We start from the raw sequence: 18,513 nt of genomic DNA, 5'->3' as shown, positions 1-18,513 counted from the left end.
GCATAGAAATATTAAGTGGAAGAACTTATTTTTTAAGTTGTTGAAGTTCCTAAATAAGTGGTTCTAAAAATGTCTTTAATTGTAGGAAAAAGCTAATTCCTCTAACTCAACATAGTTTGTTAGTTGAACATAATTTGATTCAAAAATCATTTTATTGTTGAGCCCAGACATTTTTTACAGTGTATTCTTCCTTTATCTCTGAGCTTCATTCAAACGTCAGATGGATTACTTTATTTTGTAACATTATTTCAGTTTTTCAGTCGCTCTTCATACTTTCTAAATTTCTAAATTTAGCTTTTCTGCTTTTATTTCTGTGTCTTATTCCATACTTGGTGATGATAATATGGATTTTAAAAGGCGAAATATAGAAATAAATATCAAACTGTTCCTTTAATCTAACCACTTGAGTTTGTTCTTTTGAATGTATGGTCTTTAATTAGTTAATATGTCGGTGCTGCTTTAGAAATTTATGGCCAAAATCTTAACATTCATGCTCGTTTGTTATTGCTTTATTATATTTAAATGTTGTTTAATTTTAGTATGGAGTGATTTTAGCCGGGGGCTGCACAGTGGGGTAAGTGGTTAGCACTTTAGCCTTGCAGCTAGAAGCTCCCCGGTTCAAATCCAAGCCTGGGCCTGGGATCTTTCTGCATGGAGTTTGCATGTTCTCCCTGTGCATGTGTGGGTTTTCTCCGGGTACTCCGGCTTCCTCCCACAGTCCAAAAATATGCTGAGGTGAATTGATTACTCTAAATTGTCTGTAGGTGTGAATGTGAGTGTGATTGTGTGTCTGTATATGTAGCCCTGTGACAGACTGGTGACCTGTCCAGGGTGTCCCCTGCCTTCACCAAAGTCAGCTGGGATGGGCTCCAGCACCCCCCACAACCCTAGTGAGGATAAAACGGTGTATAGAGGATGGATGGATAGATGGATGGATGATTTTAGCCACTCCTGCTCCTTACTAATTTCACCATACTACTTGTGTTTTATCGATAATAACGCTGAATCCCTGTTAAAGTCATCCACACTAAACACTTTACCTTTGCACCAGACCTTAGCATAAAAAGCAGCTGAAGAAATCTTTTTATTATTTTTGGTGGACTGTTTTAGACAGAGGAAATAATATAAATCAGTCTGGAGTGTTGTACAGAACAAAGCTCGTTCCTCTAAATCTCAAATCTTTACATTGCTCAACTGTCTGTACCCGAAATAATTCTAAGATCTTTTCTCTCAGTTCTTCAAATCGCTTTAAACCATCGTATCCAGCCGACATGGTGGCAGCATATGTGTCTGGTAGATCCCTGATATTCTCCGGCTCAGACTTCTTCTTAGTGTCAAAAACTGTGGCAGAAACTGAACGGAAGGTTTTAAGTGACTGGATCTGTGAGACTAACTGTTGTCGCTGTTTCCTGAAACACTTTTAATCATTTAAGCTCAAACACCCACCAGTGGGATTAACAGGTATGTTAAAAAATCACCAAAATGTGTATTTATTTACACATTTTAGTCAATCTTTTCTCATTTTGTTTACTATTATTGTCTGATAGCATTTTCTTAGTTCCTTAATAACAGTTTTTATTGCGCCCCATTTATAATAATGTGAATTTGTAGGTATGAGTGAAGAAATTTTTTTGTTTTTTCATTCATTTCATTGCTTTGTTATATTTCATTTGTACAAAAGTGCTGTACAAATACATTTTGATTTCAAATGAAACCATTTATCACCAAAAACTGTAAAAACAGAAAGATTAATCATTAGATTTTCAATTTTTCAGTAGTCTTTTAACAGAAAATGGGACAAAATCGTGATATTTCAACAGAATCACTTTATCCTACATGTCTTCTTTTAAAAACTATTTAAAAATTAACCCTTTTCTTTTTGCAAGATTCTTTAAAAATATAACAATTCTGCAATCTTTGGCACAGCCGTGATGTCAGGACTGACTGAGCTGTGGCCAACAATAATGTGACAAAAATTCAGGAACTTTTTTTAGCAGAACTTGGTTGAACTGCAGGCCGTGTACTCAGATGTAGAGTCTGTTTTTTCCACTGTTTGTAACATCTGCTGACATGTGGGAAAATGTTGTGCACATTTAGCCCATTTTTTTTCAATTTCTTTAACCTAAATGATCAAAGAACTTAAATTTTTCCTTTGCATTTTTTCTGATTTCTGTCATTCTAACTGTCCCAAACTGAGTTCTGTCTCCTTCTTCATGGTCATTCTGTCTCCATAGAGCTGCAGGACTTTAGATTGCAGTGAAAAAACAGTCAGCAGTGAGGAAAAAATGTGAACAACCTGAAACTACCAGCAGGTTTTGGGGTTCAGAGGGTTATACTGAGGTGTGTTACCTGTTGAAATAATTGCTTTCCATTTCATTGTTCTTATCAGGCTGACCTGCACTTGTACTGTTATTTTGTTGTTATTAATTAGCCCTTCTGCCAGTGCAACAAAACATAATCATAATATTACATAATTTGCCCGGCCATCTATTTAAAATGATTCCTTTGGCTTCAGTTTTACTAATTGCTCTGTTAGCAGCAGCTCTTGAATTACTGATTATTGTTTATGAATGTGTTGTCGAGTAAAACACGGCTGATCTTTTGGAGTACAAATGCTGCCTTTAAATCTCGTTTTACATATTTAATTTCCACGGGCGTCTTTGGGGAACTTGTGCATGCAAATGTTTGTTTGTTTTGTGCCTACGCGTCCAGAATCGCATTGATTTCTGTCTGCAGGCAATCAATTATCCAAATTTTCTGAGCTACAAGCGCAGGTCAGTGAGGTTTCAGGAGCAGATATTCGGAAAAAAGCCAAACGCAGCAGGCTGTTGGAGCAAATATCTGCCAGAAGTTATTAAATTTTAGAGGCATTTCTTCACTACAAACTCCTGGATATATTCTGACACATCTGTCAATGCGTCACTTTTTTTTCTTTTTTCCATTTATTTTTATATTAAAAAGAACCAACTGACGGTGTGGGTCCTGACGAAGCTACAGAATATTCCTGTAATAGAGAATGAGCATGTCTAATGAGTGCTGCAAGGCTTTTTGTTGGAAATATTTGATCAAGTGATGAGCTAAAGAGTCAGTGTTCGTCCGTCAGTCAGGTTTTAGCACCTGATCATGAATCCCTGAGGTGTTCCAGAGTCTGGTACAGAATCATTTAAACTACTCCGTCTCAACCACGCTGCAAAATGTAGCATTTTTTAATAGTGTTTTTCACTAACAACTGACTTATTTTACTAAATTTGCCGGTTTTGTTAAATTAGAGAGAATATCACAGAAAATAAATCTTAATTTACACAAAATATTTAAAAAATCTCAAATTTGTATTTTTGTAAAAGTTTTTTTTTTCAACAATGTTTGATTGATTTTGTTATTTTTAAGATTATTCACCATCATTTAAAGGAAGAAATATGTGTATTAAAGACTGAAAAGCAGTGAGTAATGTCGGAACTTTCCCTAGTTTGCTCAATTACAGATATTTAGTGAACTCTGGAAAAAAAAGTATTAATTTACATGATTACTGTTTTTAAAAAAAACATTTATTTGTTTGCATTGATATGAAAAATAACTTGCTAAAATCATTCTATTTTTACTGTTCTTAAATCAGCAAAACATAGATCGATATTTGCTGATATTTGAAAGAAAAAATATGTAATTATTGATGAAAAAGTTATTTTACAGATTTTCACCATTTTGTTTAAATTACAGATATGTAGCAAAACATCCATGAAAAAAGTATTAATATGCATGTCAAATCGTATGTGCCATACGATTAGACCAATTTAGTTAATTTAAATATCATTATTTTACAGACATTGACATTACCGGTACTAAAAAATATTTTTAAGAAATAAAGTATTAAATAATGTCAACAGCAAAACTCTGTATTTTTATATATGCTAATTTGTTCTTTTTACAATGTGTGCCAAACAATTACAGATATAATTAATGTAAATATCAATATTTACAGATGACTACCATTATTTTCACAGTTTTTAACCATTACAATATTCCCTCATTTTTTACTACAGTTTTTCATGCGTTCTTGCAGTTGAAGTTTTTCTTTAGCAGAATTATGTTTTCAGTGTAAGTCTTATCCTCAGACTGCTGGTTGTGTGTGTGTGTGTGTGTGTGTGTGTGTGTGTGTGTGTGTGTGTGTGTGTGTGTGTGTGTGTGTAAGCTGTTACTGATGTGCAGCGTCTCTGCACAAATCACAGGAATCATCTCCTGCTCTGTCCAGATATTCTGTCAGAGTTAAAGAAACCTCATTGCCACGGGCAGTTGCTGTATGTTAGTCGCTATCTCAGAGATTAAAACCTCCATTTCTGCACATACACACGCGCACACACACACACACACACACATCCATTGATATAAGCCATTACATGCACCCTTTGCACCACTAATGTCCAGGCTCGGTGTGAAGTCACTGTCAAAGCGATGATTACTTTTTGCCGCTTGTGTCTGCTCACGTTTGTGGAGCTAAAGAGTTTCTTTGCCTGCAGCTGTGCAAGAGAATATTACAGTTGTATTGATGACCTCTATAAGCAGTCAGTGTTGCTGGATGACGCATGCACACAGCTCCCACTTTTTCCACAGGCCATCTTTCTTAAGCCTAAATCTATTTTCAAACTGAGACAAAATGGACGCTGAGCCTAACACCGGCGGCGTTAACAGATTGGAGCCACTTTTCCCTCTTTGAGCTCTTTCCTGGTGTCCAACTGATATAAAAAGTTAACTTTATTCTGTCTTTAAGTGTAAAACTGAAGCTTTTTAAAGGGAATAACTGCCAACATTCCTTTAGTCATGACAAGCTGAGGTGATTGAGGCGCCATCCCTCCTAATCGTGAATTAATTAGCAGCACATCCGTCTCTGTTTCAGTAATCGAAGCCCGTATTCTTACACCGCTAATGTAATTTCCCTCCGTTAAAACTTCAGGGTTTCTGTTTTATCGCTGGCTGAGAGATGAACAACTTCTCGTTGGAAGTTTCTGTATTAATTAACAGTTTAAATGTTCAGCAGAGAGCGATGGAGACGATGATGCAACTCGATGAGGTCAAATTTAACTCGTCGTGTTCTTGGAATAAAACCAATTTCACTTAAATTAATTTAGTATTTCTGTGTTTTAAACATTTTTATGTGTTAGTGTTGCAATCCCATAAAGTTAGGATGCAGATCAAAGCTGTACAAGCCGAGACATGACGGTATCGAGTCAGACAGACCCTGGAGCTGAAATTTCTGATATATATATTAATGAGTGCAGGATGGCGGGAAAATCAGGTGATGAAACTGGTGGGAAAGCAGGACCAATGCACTTGAATGGTTTGGTCTAAAACAGGGGTCGGCAACCTTTAACATTTAAAGAGCCATTTCGACCCGTTTCCCACAGAAAAGAAAACACCAGGAGCCGCAAAATCATTTTGGCATTTAAAATGAAGACAACACTGCATATATCGCTTTTTTTTACCTCTATGCCCTTGTTAATCAGTCGTGATTAATTAATTACAAAGCCTCTAATTAGATAGATTCATTTTTTAAATTGTGTCCTTCCACGAATATTTATCTTTCTTGGTTAATGTCATTTTTGCTCCTGGACCTCATATGTTACGTAATGTTAGCTGGAAATCAATATTTTACGAATGTCTATTGAACTTGTAAAATCTATTTATCTATTTATCTTAAGCTAATAACTTTCCTCCGGTAAGTCGCTGCCCTATTTTCCAAGACGACACTCCTCTGACTCTGACCTGCTGTCTGGACATCGAGCGGTGTTCCTTCGAGTAACGTGTATTACCCTATCATGAGTACTTTTGACTCAAAGACAAGACATGTCTTTCTTGGAGTGGAGCTTTAATATACAGGCTTGCCATTCTTGAGTACAAAACGATGTGAAACTACAGGCGTTGCTTCTCCATCTTCCCTGCATCAACTTTGCGCTCTCATGTCCCAGCCAGGGGAAAACCCCAGTAGCACATCCGGTGGAGTGACACGTCAAAATAAGAGTGGTAATTTCACAATCAAACTCTCTATATTAAAATGCATTGAAACGCGCCTGAAAGGCAGAACAATTTATTTTCCAAAGTTACAGGGAGCCACAACAGAGGGCTGAAAGAGCCGCATGCGGCTCCGGAGCCGCGGGTTGCCGACCCCTGGTCTAAAACATCAGGAGAGCTGGAAGCAGGAAACCAAAATTGAATGAACACAAAGGGTGCATTTCACCACCGACACAACCAAACTATGATGTCCTCCATGATGTCCTACTACATCTGGTTGCATTTTGCAGTTTGTAAGCCGGTGTGCTTTTCTGATCCACAATCGTCTGCAAAAATAGTGTCGTGCTTGAATAAAAACAAGCAGGTGACTGCTCATTTTGCATTACAGATGCAGCAGCTATACGAGACAGTCGAAGCTTCATGCACAATATTAAGATAAAGTAGCACTTATGTGCAAGCTGCATGCAACAGCACGTACAGAAAGTGGAAAGAAAATATATAATTTTGAGCACAAACTTAAGTACAAAATAAGACACCTTTCCCATGATGCATCTTTCATTAGACCTTTAATTCCACCTGGTTTGTATTGTCCGAACAAATGACAGAATTATTTTTCCAAATTTTAGAAAGCTCTTTCCAGAACCACCTAGAATTATTTCACTTTTAATAAAAGGCTTCTTATTACAAGTAAACTGCCCTTAATGCAGCATTAATTTTGAATTTCTTGATTTTTTGTTTGTCTTAGCATTTTGAGTTAAGCTTTGTGTGCAGATGTGGAGACTACCAAACACTGCAGCCTCCAGCCAGTGTTGTTGTGAAGCACGGTGGTGACAGCATCATGATGTGAAGCACGGTAGTGGCAGTATCATGATGTGAAGCATGGTGGTGGCAGCATCATGATGTGAAGCATGGTGGTGGGAGCATCATGATCAGGATCAATGCTGGAACTGAAAGCTGAACTGAAGGGGCTAAATACTAATGCAGTTTTATATATTTTATTAACAGAGATGGGTAGTAAGCATGATATCTCTGTCTTTTGTCTTTTGTTTACTAACACGGGCGAAGTGAACCGTGACGTCAGGCTTGATAGGTCCACGTGATACGGGGGGGATACAGCATTAATATACAGTCTATGTCATAGACTCTATGAGCATGCAGTATATCTTGTCACTGGAAATAGTTTGCACTTTTCAAACATACAAATGTTACCTTACTACAGGTATTTGTTTCAAAAGTTTTATGTTTTGAAAAACTGAGATTTGGAAATGTGTGTTTCTTGTGCCTTAACTTGTTATTTTGTATTTTTTTTTTAAAGTTTTATTATTTGGAAATACCATAATTTGCACATTATTTTACATTTTTGCCTGTCTGATCTCATTATTTCAAAAAAAAAATCAGACATTACAATCAAACAGTTACTCAGTACTTTCAGTACCTGAGTAGTCTTTTCACCAAATATTTTTTTCTCCTACTTGAGTAATTTTTTGGATGAGTGATATTATTTTGAAGTAACGTTACCCTTACTTAAGTACAATTTTTTGGCTACTTTACCCACCTCTGTTTATTAATCAACAATACTTTGCAGGAATCTGTTTTCACTTTGACATGAAAGAATGTTTTTTGGTGTAAATTCATGTCAAAAATTGACCGTGATCTAATGTTGAAAGGGAAAATCTCCTTTTAAAATGCCACATATTCCAGTATGTACCTGCTTCAGCTGAGATGGCATCTATATATCATGTATCTATAGTGTCAATTTTACTTACAGAACAAAGTGTGTCATGGTTTTGTGAGTACAAATTACCATCTGGTCACATAACCATGACAGGATGTGTGATGCTAATGAGGCTGGTGTCCTACCAAGGGGGTCCTCAAAGAGGGATTGTGTTGATGACTGCCTTGTTAGTCAGACATTAAGCTGGAAACTTGGTGTAAGGAAAAGACATAAAAGTACATCGAAGCAAAAATAAAACTGCTTTTGCCTTATGTTGCAAAAGTGTAGAAGTTAGTGTCTAGACGATGGCAAGATAATGCTGAGGAGAGGAAACTGTCAGTGCTGCTAGATGCAAACCACAGATAGGTGTTGGAGGTAGATAAGAAATCAAACCTTCCCTCACATCTTTAAGGCTTTTAAGACTCTGAACACTTTCTTGTGTTGTCCTGTGAGGAGATCTTAATCGACTGCCTCGTCACTGCGAAGAACACAATCAAAGACACACTTTGTTTCATTGCATGGTTGCATCTGCAGAGATGGGGATAAACATAAAGAGAATTTAAAAGAATGAACCTGCGCAGCACCGTGGTAGAGCTGATTTAGATATTCAGTCATGACGGCTGCAAGAGGAACGAAGGTGGGATCAGTGTGGATGAGAAAGAGATTTGAAAATGGATGGAAAGCAATAAAGGGAAAGATGTGCAGCAGAATGCAAGAACATGAAGGATCCGTGATGAATCTTGCTCAAAAATACACGATGCACAAGTTTCCACAACAGAGAAATACAAACGTCGAGCTTCAGCAGAAAAACAAATGGCTGTAAAGTTGACTTCTAAATGTTAAAATATAGCATTACATTGACACAAAGTCTACAGCAATTGTGCATGAAAGTTGTTTTTGTGCAACTTAATTCCCTCTCCGTGTGTTTAAATTCCTAATATTCCTTCATTTATCGCTGTACAAAGACACACCAGGAGCAGACTCACTAATTAACGCTCTGAAAGTCTTATTAGTGATTCATTTCATGGTATTTCTGTCATTTTTCATGCAAACACAACTTTCCAGAGAAGATAGGGTGGAGAAGTGGGTTGATTTGCAAATGAAGGTCGTGTATACATCGCAATAAAAGGCCGCCATGATTCAGAATGATATAAATAATTTAAAGGTCTGCAATGTGTAATGTCCTCAAGGATTAAGGAGATTATGTTCATTTCTGTGCTGCCTATTGGTGCAGATGTCATTATTTGTCCTTAAATGACATCAAATATTTAGTTAGATTTGCATTGTTTAGCAATTAAAACTGCAACTTGAATCACATTTAAGACATTTTATTTATATTCTCAACTGTATTTACTTGTGACAACTGGCTGGATTAATTTTGTGAAATTTAAAAGTTACTGCCATCTACAGTGTCATTTTTACTACGCCAAGGAACACGGCAGAGTTATGTGATGATTGCCAATGGTTTGTCTATCTGTCTGTCTGTTAGCAACATTACTCAAAAACGGACAAACGCATTTGGATGAAATTTTCGTGGAAGGTCAGAAAAGACACAAGGACGTGTTGGATGCTGGTTCCATAACGATGCATTTTGAGCTGAGATCTGGTGTGTCTACTCAGCATGGACCGCAGCTCATTTACATAAAATAGACTTGACTTCTACTTTATGCAAATTCAGTGCGGCAAATGGAGGTCCAAAACATCATGAAACTTTCATCAAACGTCTAAAGTAGCTATCACTGAACTAAAATGAGGACAGATTTAACAACTACACAGCTTATTTCTCACCTCAGATGTTTTCAGAAATACTTCTTGCTCAAATGTTTTCGTAATGAAAGAAAAAGTTTGTGACTGAGCCGCCATATTGGTCCGACACATCTACGAGACTCGAGCTGAAAGCGCTGTCATGTGACCATGTAGTGGCCCCCAGGTGAGCTGTCCACCACGTGGGCGATTTTCAGATGTGACGCGTCTATAGCTACAAGTGAACACTACGCCATCTGCTTGGTGACGATCACATGATTGCAATCCTACCACAAATCCACTGCTGCAGACTTATGGGGACTTACACACGTGGACAAAATTGTTGGTACCCCTCAGTTAAAGAAGGAAAAACCCACAATTCTCACTGAAAACACTTGAAACTCACAAAAGTAACAATAAATAAAAATTTATTGAAAATTAAATAATCAAAATCAGCCATTACTTTTGAATTGTTGATTAACATAATTATTTAAAAAAACAAACTAATGAAACAGGCCTGGACAAAAATGATGGTACCTCTATAAAAGATTGAAAACTATTTGACCAGAGTGACATGATTAACTCAGGTGTGTCATTTAATTGACATCACAGGTGTTTCCAAACTCATAATCAGTCAGTCTGCCTATTTAAAGGGAGACAAGCAGTCACCCTGCTGTTTGGTGAAAAGGTGTGTACCACACTGAACATGGACAACAGAAAGCGAAGGAGAGAATTGTCCCAGGACATCCGAAAAAAAATTATAGACAAACATCTTAAAGGCAAAGGCTATAAGACCATCTCTAAACAGCTTGAAGTTCCTGTGACAACAGTGGCTCATATTATTCAGAAGTTCAAGACCCACGGGACAGTAGCCAACCTCCCTGGACGTGGCCGCAAGAGGAAAATTGATGACAAATTGAAGAGACGGATCGTTCGAATTGTATCCAAAGAGCCCAGAGCAACCTCCAAAGAAATTAAAGGTGAACTCCAAGGCCAAGGTACATCAGTGTCAGATCGCACCATTCGTCGTTGTTTGAGCCAAAGTGGACTTCATGGGAGACGACCAAGGAGGACACCACTGCTGAAAAAAACTCATAAAAAAGCCAGACTGGAATTTGCAAAAATGCATGTTGACAAGCCACAAAGCTTCTGGGAGAATGTCCTTTGGACAGATGAGACCAAACTGGAGCTTTTTGGTAAGGCACATCAACTCTATGTTCATAGACTCAAAAACCAAGCATACGAAGAAAAGAACACTGTCCCTACGGTGAAACATGGAGGAGGCTCAGTAATGTTTTGGGGCTGCTTTGCTGCATCTGGCACAGGGTGTCTTGAAAGTGTGCAAGGTACGATGAAATCTGAAGACTATCAAGGCATTCTGGAGAGAAATGTGCTGCCTAGTGTCAGAAAGCTTGGTCTCAGTCGCAGGTCATGGGTCTTCCAACAGGACAACGATCCAAAACACACAGCCAAAAACACCCAAGAATGGCTGAGAGAAAAGCGTTGGACTATTCTAAAGTGGCCTTCTATGAGCCCAGATCTGAATCCCATTGAACATATGTGGAAGGAGCTGAAACATGCCATTTGGAGAAGACACCCATCAAACCTGAGACAACTGGAGCTGTTTGCTCATGAGGAGTGGGCCAAAATACCTGTTGACAGCTGCAGAACGCTCATTGACAAATACAGAAATCGTTTAATTGCAGTGATTGCCTCAAAAGGTTGTGCAACAAAATATTAAGTTATGGGTACCATCATTTTTGTCCAGCCCTATTTCATTAGTTTGTTTTTTAAATAATTATGTTAATCAACAATTCAAAAGTGATGGCTGATTTTGATTATTTAATTTTCAATAAATTTTTATTTATTGTTACTTTTGTGAGTTTCAAGTGATTTCAGTGAGAATTGTGGGTTTTTCCTTCTTTAACTGAGGGGTACCAACAATTTTGTCCACGTGTGTAACTGTCAGAAATGATACAAGAAACAACTGATTAAATTGTGGGGTGTATCTGAGTCCCATCAATTCCCACCACTTGCCTCATATTTAGATCACGCGATTCAGTATCCATACATAACATACACATGCATAACACACGCCTGTGCTCAGCGCAAGATCATTTTGTTTGTGGGCACATCTATATTAAATGACCACATTCTATGTTGTTGTGATTTCTGCCATATTTCTTTTCAAGATTTCATCTGTCGGAAATTATACAACGACTGAGCAGCCTTGGCAGAGTACTGTGCTCTCTGAATGCTTTTCTTGTTATTAAAGGAATGACTGCAGGTTAATGACTAACTGGTTGAGGAAGCTTTACCTTCCAGGATATAAAGAATGCACGTCTTCAACATCATCTGCAGAAACATATGTGATGAAATTCCTCCCAGCATTTAACCCAACAACATTCTTGCTGTTTCTGTTTGTCTCCTCAGTACTGTAAAAGAACCTCCCAGCCTCGCCAGGGGAACGTCTGTGAGTCCAGCTTCGCTCAGTGCAGCATCTCCTCCAACGATCTGCCCAGCAGCTCCAGAGGCGGTGCAAAACACCACAGGTTGGACGTTTACCCGTAACGTTCTAGGAGTTGAATGCAGTTTGCAGCCATGACTCTAGTGTCCTCCGCTGTAATCAGCCTGGACTCAGTGAAGAGAGAAATTGAATTATGCATATTACAGGGCAGCCAAAACTAATTGCTGATTCACGGAAGAATGATAGTGATTATAATTAAGGCTATAAACATGTTAATAAGCATATCTGTAGCAGACAAGATGGGACGGAGATAAAATGTTGGAGCACATGAGCTGAAATCACAGGAAGCGTTTTGTCACACTGATCAGCGAGTGTTCATACACAGTAGAACCCACTAATACCCACTTCAGACAGAGTTTTCACTTTCGCCAAAGCTGGATGTTCTGTTACATCTCAAAATGTTCCTGTAACATAGTTTAATATCAACGGTCGAACATTCTACATTATATTAAATATGTAATGTGATATATTAAAGGTGGAACAAACGGCCTTTTATTTGAGGGAACACATTACAGAACATTTAGTGATAACAAAGGTAAGATGTTGTAGAAAAGGATGAAAGTTCCTAAATCAACATTTAAAAAATGTTTTTCAAATGTTATCGAGGCTTCAGATGGCAGAATGTTTTTACACAGAACGTTTCATAGACTCCTGAAATGTGATATATTAAAGGTAGACAAAAAACATTTTGAGTTTTTGTTGAGGGAACATGCTATAGAACATTCTTCCAGTAGACATTTCTAGAATAATGACAAAAGAAGGATGTTCTCAAGGCAACATTCAAAAAGTGTTTTCCAGATGTTATCAAAACCTCAGACAACACAACGTTCTTCAGAAGACGTTCATGTACCTTAATATATTAACAAAGTTGGCACATTCTGGCTTCAATTTTTGGAAATATTTTGAGGACACTCTTCATGGTGCATATTATAGAATCCATAAAAGGTTCCCATGTCTCAAAGAACAATCTCAAAAAAGCATTTTAAAAATGTTAATGACAGATGAGATGTTTTATACAGATGTTATGAAAATCTGAGATGGCTAAACGTTCTTGTACTGTAATATATTAATAAACATGGAGCATTGTGGCTGCAAAGTTTTATATCGTTATAGAACATTCTTCTGTAAGTTGTTTCCACACATAATGATAACAAAGGAAGGATGTTCTCAATAGAACATTCAGAAAATATTCTCAAGATGCAGTAAAAACAAAAAGTTCTTTGTAAGATGTTCCTGTAATGTGATATAATAGCAAAGGTGGAATATTCTGGTGGCAATATTCGGACGATGTTTTAGGGAATAGAACGTTCTCACAGTGTTCTGTAGAAGCAAAGGAAGAAAGTTCACAAAATAACATTCAAAAAATGTTTTCCAGATGTCAAGAATTGACAAAGGTGGAACATTTTGGCAGTAATGTTATGAACATGTAATGGGGATGTTCTAGAAGGTACACATTATAGAACGTTCTCCTCTGAAACATTCCCACAGTGTTCAGTGATAACAGATGAAGATAGTTGCTAAAATAACATTCAAAAAGTGCTTTCCAGATGTTGTCGAGGTCTCAGATGACAGAACATCTATGGTACAGAACATTTTAAAAACATTGCTGGCATGTTCTATTAAAATTGGAACATTTTGTCTTTTTTTTGTGGAAGCACGTAATAGAACGTTCTTCTACAAAATATTTTCACAATGATAACTAAACTAAAGGCAGATGTTCTCAACGCAACAATCAAAAGAACATTTTCAAGATGTTCTTGTGCTGAAATATATTAGCAGCGATGGATGACAGAACATTTCTTAGAGTCGTAATATATTCAATGTCTTAGCCTTTATATCCGGTTTTGTGTTTGTTTGAGTGAAAAGAAACTAAACTTTTCTCAGCTCAAAGGGGAGAAATAAGTAAAAATGAACACATAATAGATTTTAGTTTGAGACGTTCTCTTTCATCACAGCTCAGTTGAGACGTTCTCCTTCTCAGCCTTTTTCAATCTACCTGTTACCGCTCTGTGACTCCTGCAGCAGTTGGAGGTTAATCGGCCTTTTTTCAAGTGGATCCAGGCTGCCGCTGAGAGGAGATTTTCCCAGAACAAACCCAGAAATACAATCAAACAACCTCCCAGCCGCAAAGTCCACTCCTCTAACCTCTGGACCGAACTCTGCCGAGACTTTTCTCCTTCGTTTTCTCCAGGAGGTTGATCATGAGATTAGTCGGCTAAAAATTACATCCTTGTCGGGTTTATTTGTTCGCAACTGCATCCACTTATGCAGAGGGTCGGACATTATTGTGCCACAGAAAAAAAACTGTCCCCGGCTAAATCCATGTTGGGGAAATATCTCATTTAAAGGCCTCCATGTGGAGCTCTGCTTTTAAGAGCTAGACTCTAAGCCTCCAGTCGTTGAGCACGTTTTTAGTGCAAAACAAATCTATCTGTCAAAACAGCAGAGTTGAATTCGAATGAGGGCTTGAAGTGGTGTTTTTGGGTGAGAAATTAAATCTAAACCCAGAATGAGAGCAGAATAAAGGGGGGAATTTGCTACTTGAGTAAAGTAAGTCACACACATGCTGTCTTTTGAGGGATTACGGAGCCGCAAATCAACCTTTTCCAGAGTTCCTGCTGCAAAAACTCTGAACTTCGAACCATTTTCTGACTTTTTTCCATTAAAGTTTTATAGAATTTGGCAACTTCGTTTGCTTTTAAAGAAAACTTTTCCTCATTTCTGCACCTTCATTGAAACATCACCATCAAGTAATTGAGAAAGACTCTTTGTTTTCCCATCAAATGCCAAAAAAGAAAATGTGCCAAAGAGCCGCGAGCCACAGATCTTATTGTTTAGCTTCTTCAGCTCCTCAGTTTCTTGGATTGTTGGCTATGAAAAAACAATTACTGAAACTTAAATTAGGTTTAATAAAGGCTTTTGACAGGGATCATAAACAAGTTTTTCATTTCAAACTGATTTATTTTTTTGCCTTTGAATCTTGTCAAATACCATATTTACTGTTTTGTTTCTTTGTCGAAATGCTGTTCCACTCAAAGAGTTAAAATGATCTATTTTGTTCAGAAGGTTGTTAAGGCTGCTTGTATATTTAATCCGACTGCTATAAATATTAACTTTTGAAGACTTTGCAGCTCATTTATTTGTTTTTGAATGTGTCAAACATTACATACTTTTTGTCTTTTATATATTCTTTACAGAAAAAACAAACTGCTGTGCCTCCAAAAAAAAATCTAATTCTTTGGAAAACAACATGCAAAAAATATCTCAAAAAGTAGTGAAATGTGATTTGGTAGTTGATGCTACAGGGGAAAGTATGATTTTTTGGCCATTTTATAGTTTATTTATTTGTCTTTTACAGCTGGCTGTACGCTTCAAACACTACATGCATTGTTTACTTCTGTCTTTATATATTCTATGCAAAATAATTTGCAAAGAATATAAAATAGTTAAAATTTCTAGATAACAACATTCATGGGTCTAAAATTTCAGGCGCCATCCAAAACAGAACCACAGAACACCAACCAGAAAAGGGAAACACTGTTATACATAATAAATAAAAACTAAAACCTCTTCTGGCCAACATTAAAATCCACTTAATGCACAAAAACTGACGAATCGATGTCCCCCTAACCAACCCAGTCTGCACACAATTGCATTTCTATACAAGTAATTAGTTAGGTTCTGAATGGAACATTTTTTGGGTGTGGTCATTTTTTTTCTTACATATGTGTTTATTATCAACAATTTTGACAGTTTATTTTATTGTTTTAGTGTTGCTTCTTTTCAGCCACCCAATCATATAATTGATGGGATATTATTTTCCACCTTATAACCCAGAAGATGGAGGAAAAACTTTAAATATGTTGTATTTTAACCCCAAATATGATGTTTTTCTAAACCTTATGAAGTGGTTTTGTTGTCCAAAGTTAACCAAGCTTCAAATGTAGTCATCTTTTTAAAAGTGTGAACCGAAGCCTGACATTTTCCTAAAGCTATCTACATAGTTTTGGTGTGGAGACCATAGCAAAAAGCAAATACAACCAAAAGTAACAGGAAAAGAGCATACAAATGATGATAAGACAAGAAAAAATAACTTAATTAATCCCTCACCAGGGATATTTACAAGTTACAGCTGTTAGATAGAAATTAGAACTGGAAGAAGCAATACAAGAAACAAAAGAGTGGAATAGTCCTCAAAAATAAAGATATAACAGATTATGGCTGTGTCCGAAATGGCATACTAACGTACTACATACTCAATGAGTATATACTGTATACTACGTACTATAAGTATGATTAGAATGTCAACCGTTCACACTGTAGTATACTACTACGTTTCCCATAATGCATTTCAAGCCTCCGACGACAAAAACCGGAAGTACGGCTATCAAATATCTCGGCTGATTGCCGGCTTCAGGTCGATTTTACGCTAACAAACAGTCGCATAATTAATGTGGCAATTTCAAGCCGGCACTCCTCATGCAGTTATTAGCCAGATTATGCGAATCGTTTCAATTGTAGCTGCAGGCTACTGCAGGGAGCTGCTACTTGTTCTGTATGCAAAGCGAGCTGCTGCAACTAGCTGCTAGCGTTCAGTAGCACGTTGTGAGGCGTCTGACAAATTTAAAACGTTGGTCAGAAAACGCCTATTTCTCAATCTGTGGGGTGATTAGGATGACTACTTAAAGGCATTAGAGGAGATTTAATTTCCTACGACTTTGAACGTAGCATGCGCATGCGCACATACAACCTCTCCCTCACCCCCTCTAACCTCCCCCCTCTTAACATTTACGAAGAAACGCCCCCCTCCAGAAACTTGCGTAGGACTCGTGAAGTTTTCTTTTACGGCTGGGTCCCCCTGGATCTTTATCTGCCATTATGTAAAAAAAGAAGAGCAAAACAAGTCGCCAGCTAACTACGAAGCTATACCAAAGCAACACATACAGAAAACACGTAAGTCCAAGGCGTACGTAATCTACGTAACTCGGCCTGAGCCGGAAGGTTTTTGATTGACAGGAAAGGGAGCAAACCAAACGCCTCGGTCCGAGCGCGTTGATTGGCTGATGTTTATCAGGTCCTGCCATGCCCACAGTTTTTTTTTTTGTTGTTTTTTTAAATTCTTTTAGAGACCATACATACAAGTCCACTACAGGTCAGTATATTCATTTTATGTGAATCAGACAAATTAAACAAAAAAAAAACATCCTCCATAATGCCTTTAACCACATAAAATAAAATAAAAATCGCCCCGGTCCGGCCACAGGCTTCCATTTCGGTGGGTAGCTCGCAAAGCATTATGGGGCGGATGAGTATGACTAGTGTGGTCACCGCGCATACTTAAAAATTTTCCGGAAATAGTATACATCCGGGTATTTCTCGCGTACTCAATCTTTTTATACTATGTAATGTGAACGCACTACATACTTATTTTGACGTCACACTTAGTATGAGTAGTACGTTAGTATGCCATTTCGGACACAGCCTTTGTAATATAATCAAGATTACAACTATACTTTAGTTTGTGCCAACTTTTGCTTCAGTCCTCATTTTCTGGAATTTATGGCTCTTTAAAACTCTCATTAATTTTATTCTGTCCTACGTGTCTGTGTCTGTGACGTAAACAGTTCGACAGATAGCTAACATGAGGTGAGGATCCCAAAGAAGACATAGAGTCCAGGATTGACTTTTACAGGCTTTAGTAATCTTCACTGAATCCACTTTCCTCCTTTATTCTTGTAAAACTGTACAAACAACACAGAAAAGGGGGTGTTCAAATAAACATCTAAATAAATTGTCATAATTGTCTGCTGCATGTCATTACTGCACACACACACTCACACACATAAAAACACCTAAGCATTCTTTGCATGAATGAATGTCAATAAATGTATGTAAATCAATGCAAACCTTCAAAATGGCATATGAAATACCACCAATAAATGAAGCAATTGAAAACAACGTGGACGTCAACAAAAGCAAGGAGCTAGTCTGCACTCTAGCATGCAGTAAACGAGTAGAAGTAAACTAAAGTTACACAGCACTCATTTCACTATCTCTTAAACACACAATGTCTCTCTAGAGGACTCCAAATAGGAGCAGAACTTACAGACGAAGCTTTCCAAGGCACCAAAAGTGAGGAGAAACAATGAACGGGAGCTAGGATGACAGAAACCCTCTCTGTGTAGAACTAGCTTGCATCCGACCAGCAGCTCTCATGAAAAACACACCCGAAGAAGAAAGTTAGCGGAAACTACCAGCGAGAGAGAGGAAATCACCTTCAAAATAAAAGTCCATTTTCACTTCCTGATAACGTAACGTCACAAATTTCCTACAACACTGTAGCTGATAAAATTTCAAAACAAAATTACATTTCTTTCGAAACTTATATAAGGATTCAGTTAGTCTGTTTAGAAACATCTTTTTGTGGAGACAAGGTTTCAACAATCACATTTTCTTCTTGGAGTAAAAATAACATATGACTGATGAAAAGAATTCATTAATATCTTTTGTTTTGTTGTGTTTTCTTCCT

At 37.4% G+C, this 18,513-nt stretch overlaps 1 protein-coding gene and 1 long non-coding RNA gene across 3 annotated transcripts in view; one reads left to right on the top strand and one right to left on the bottom strand.

Moving 5' to 3' along the window:
• The window catches only part of LOC110965743 (pro-neuregulin-3, membrane-bound isoform), a 547,688-nt gene that overhangs the window by 516,575 nt on the left and 12,600 nt on the right, over positions 1–18,513 (top strand). For both annotated transcript variants that reach the window (XM_051959594.1, XM_051959593.1), the window contains one exon: positions 11,891–12,009. In XM_051959594.1, the coding sequence (XP_051815554.1) occupies positions 11,891–12,009 (119 nt within the window). The remainder of the gene's footprint in view (positions 1–11,890; positions 12,010–18,513) is intronic.
• On the bottom strand, positions 12,454–18,504 carry LOC127537440 (uncharacterized). Its single transcript, XR_007947065.1, has 2 exons — positions 18,091–18,504; positions 12,454–17,725 (listed from the first exon to the last, which is right to left on the bottom strand). It is a non-coding gene; the product is annotated as an uncharacterized LOC127537440 (long non-coding RNA).

The sequence above is a fragment of the Acanthochromis polyacanthus genome, chromosome 15, assembly GCF_021347895.1.
Source record: "Acanthochromis polyacanthus isolate Apoly-LR-REF ecotype Palm Island chromosome 15, KAUST_Apoly_ChrSc, whole genome shotgun sequence".
NCBI classification, from domain to species: Eukaryota; Metazoa; Chordata; class Actinopteri; family Pomacentridae; genus Acanthochromis; species Acanthochromis polyacanthus.
This window is presented reverse-complemented; position numbering and strand designations above follow the sequence as displayed.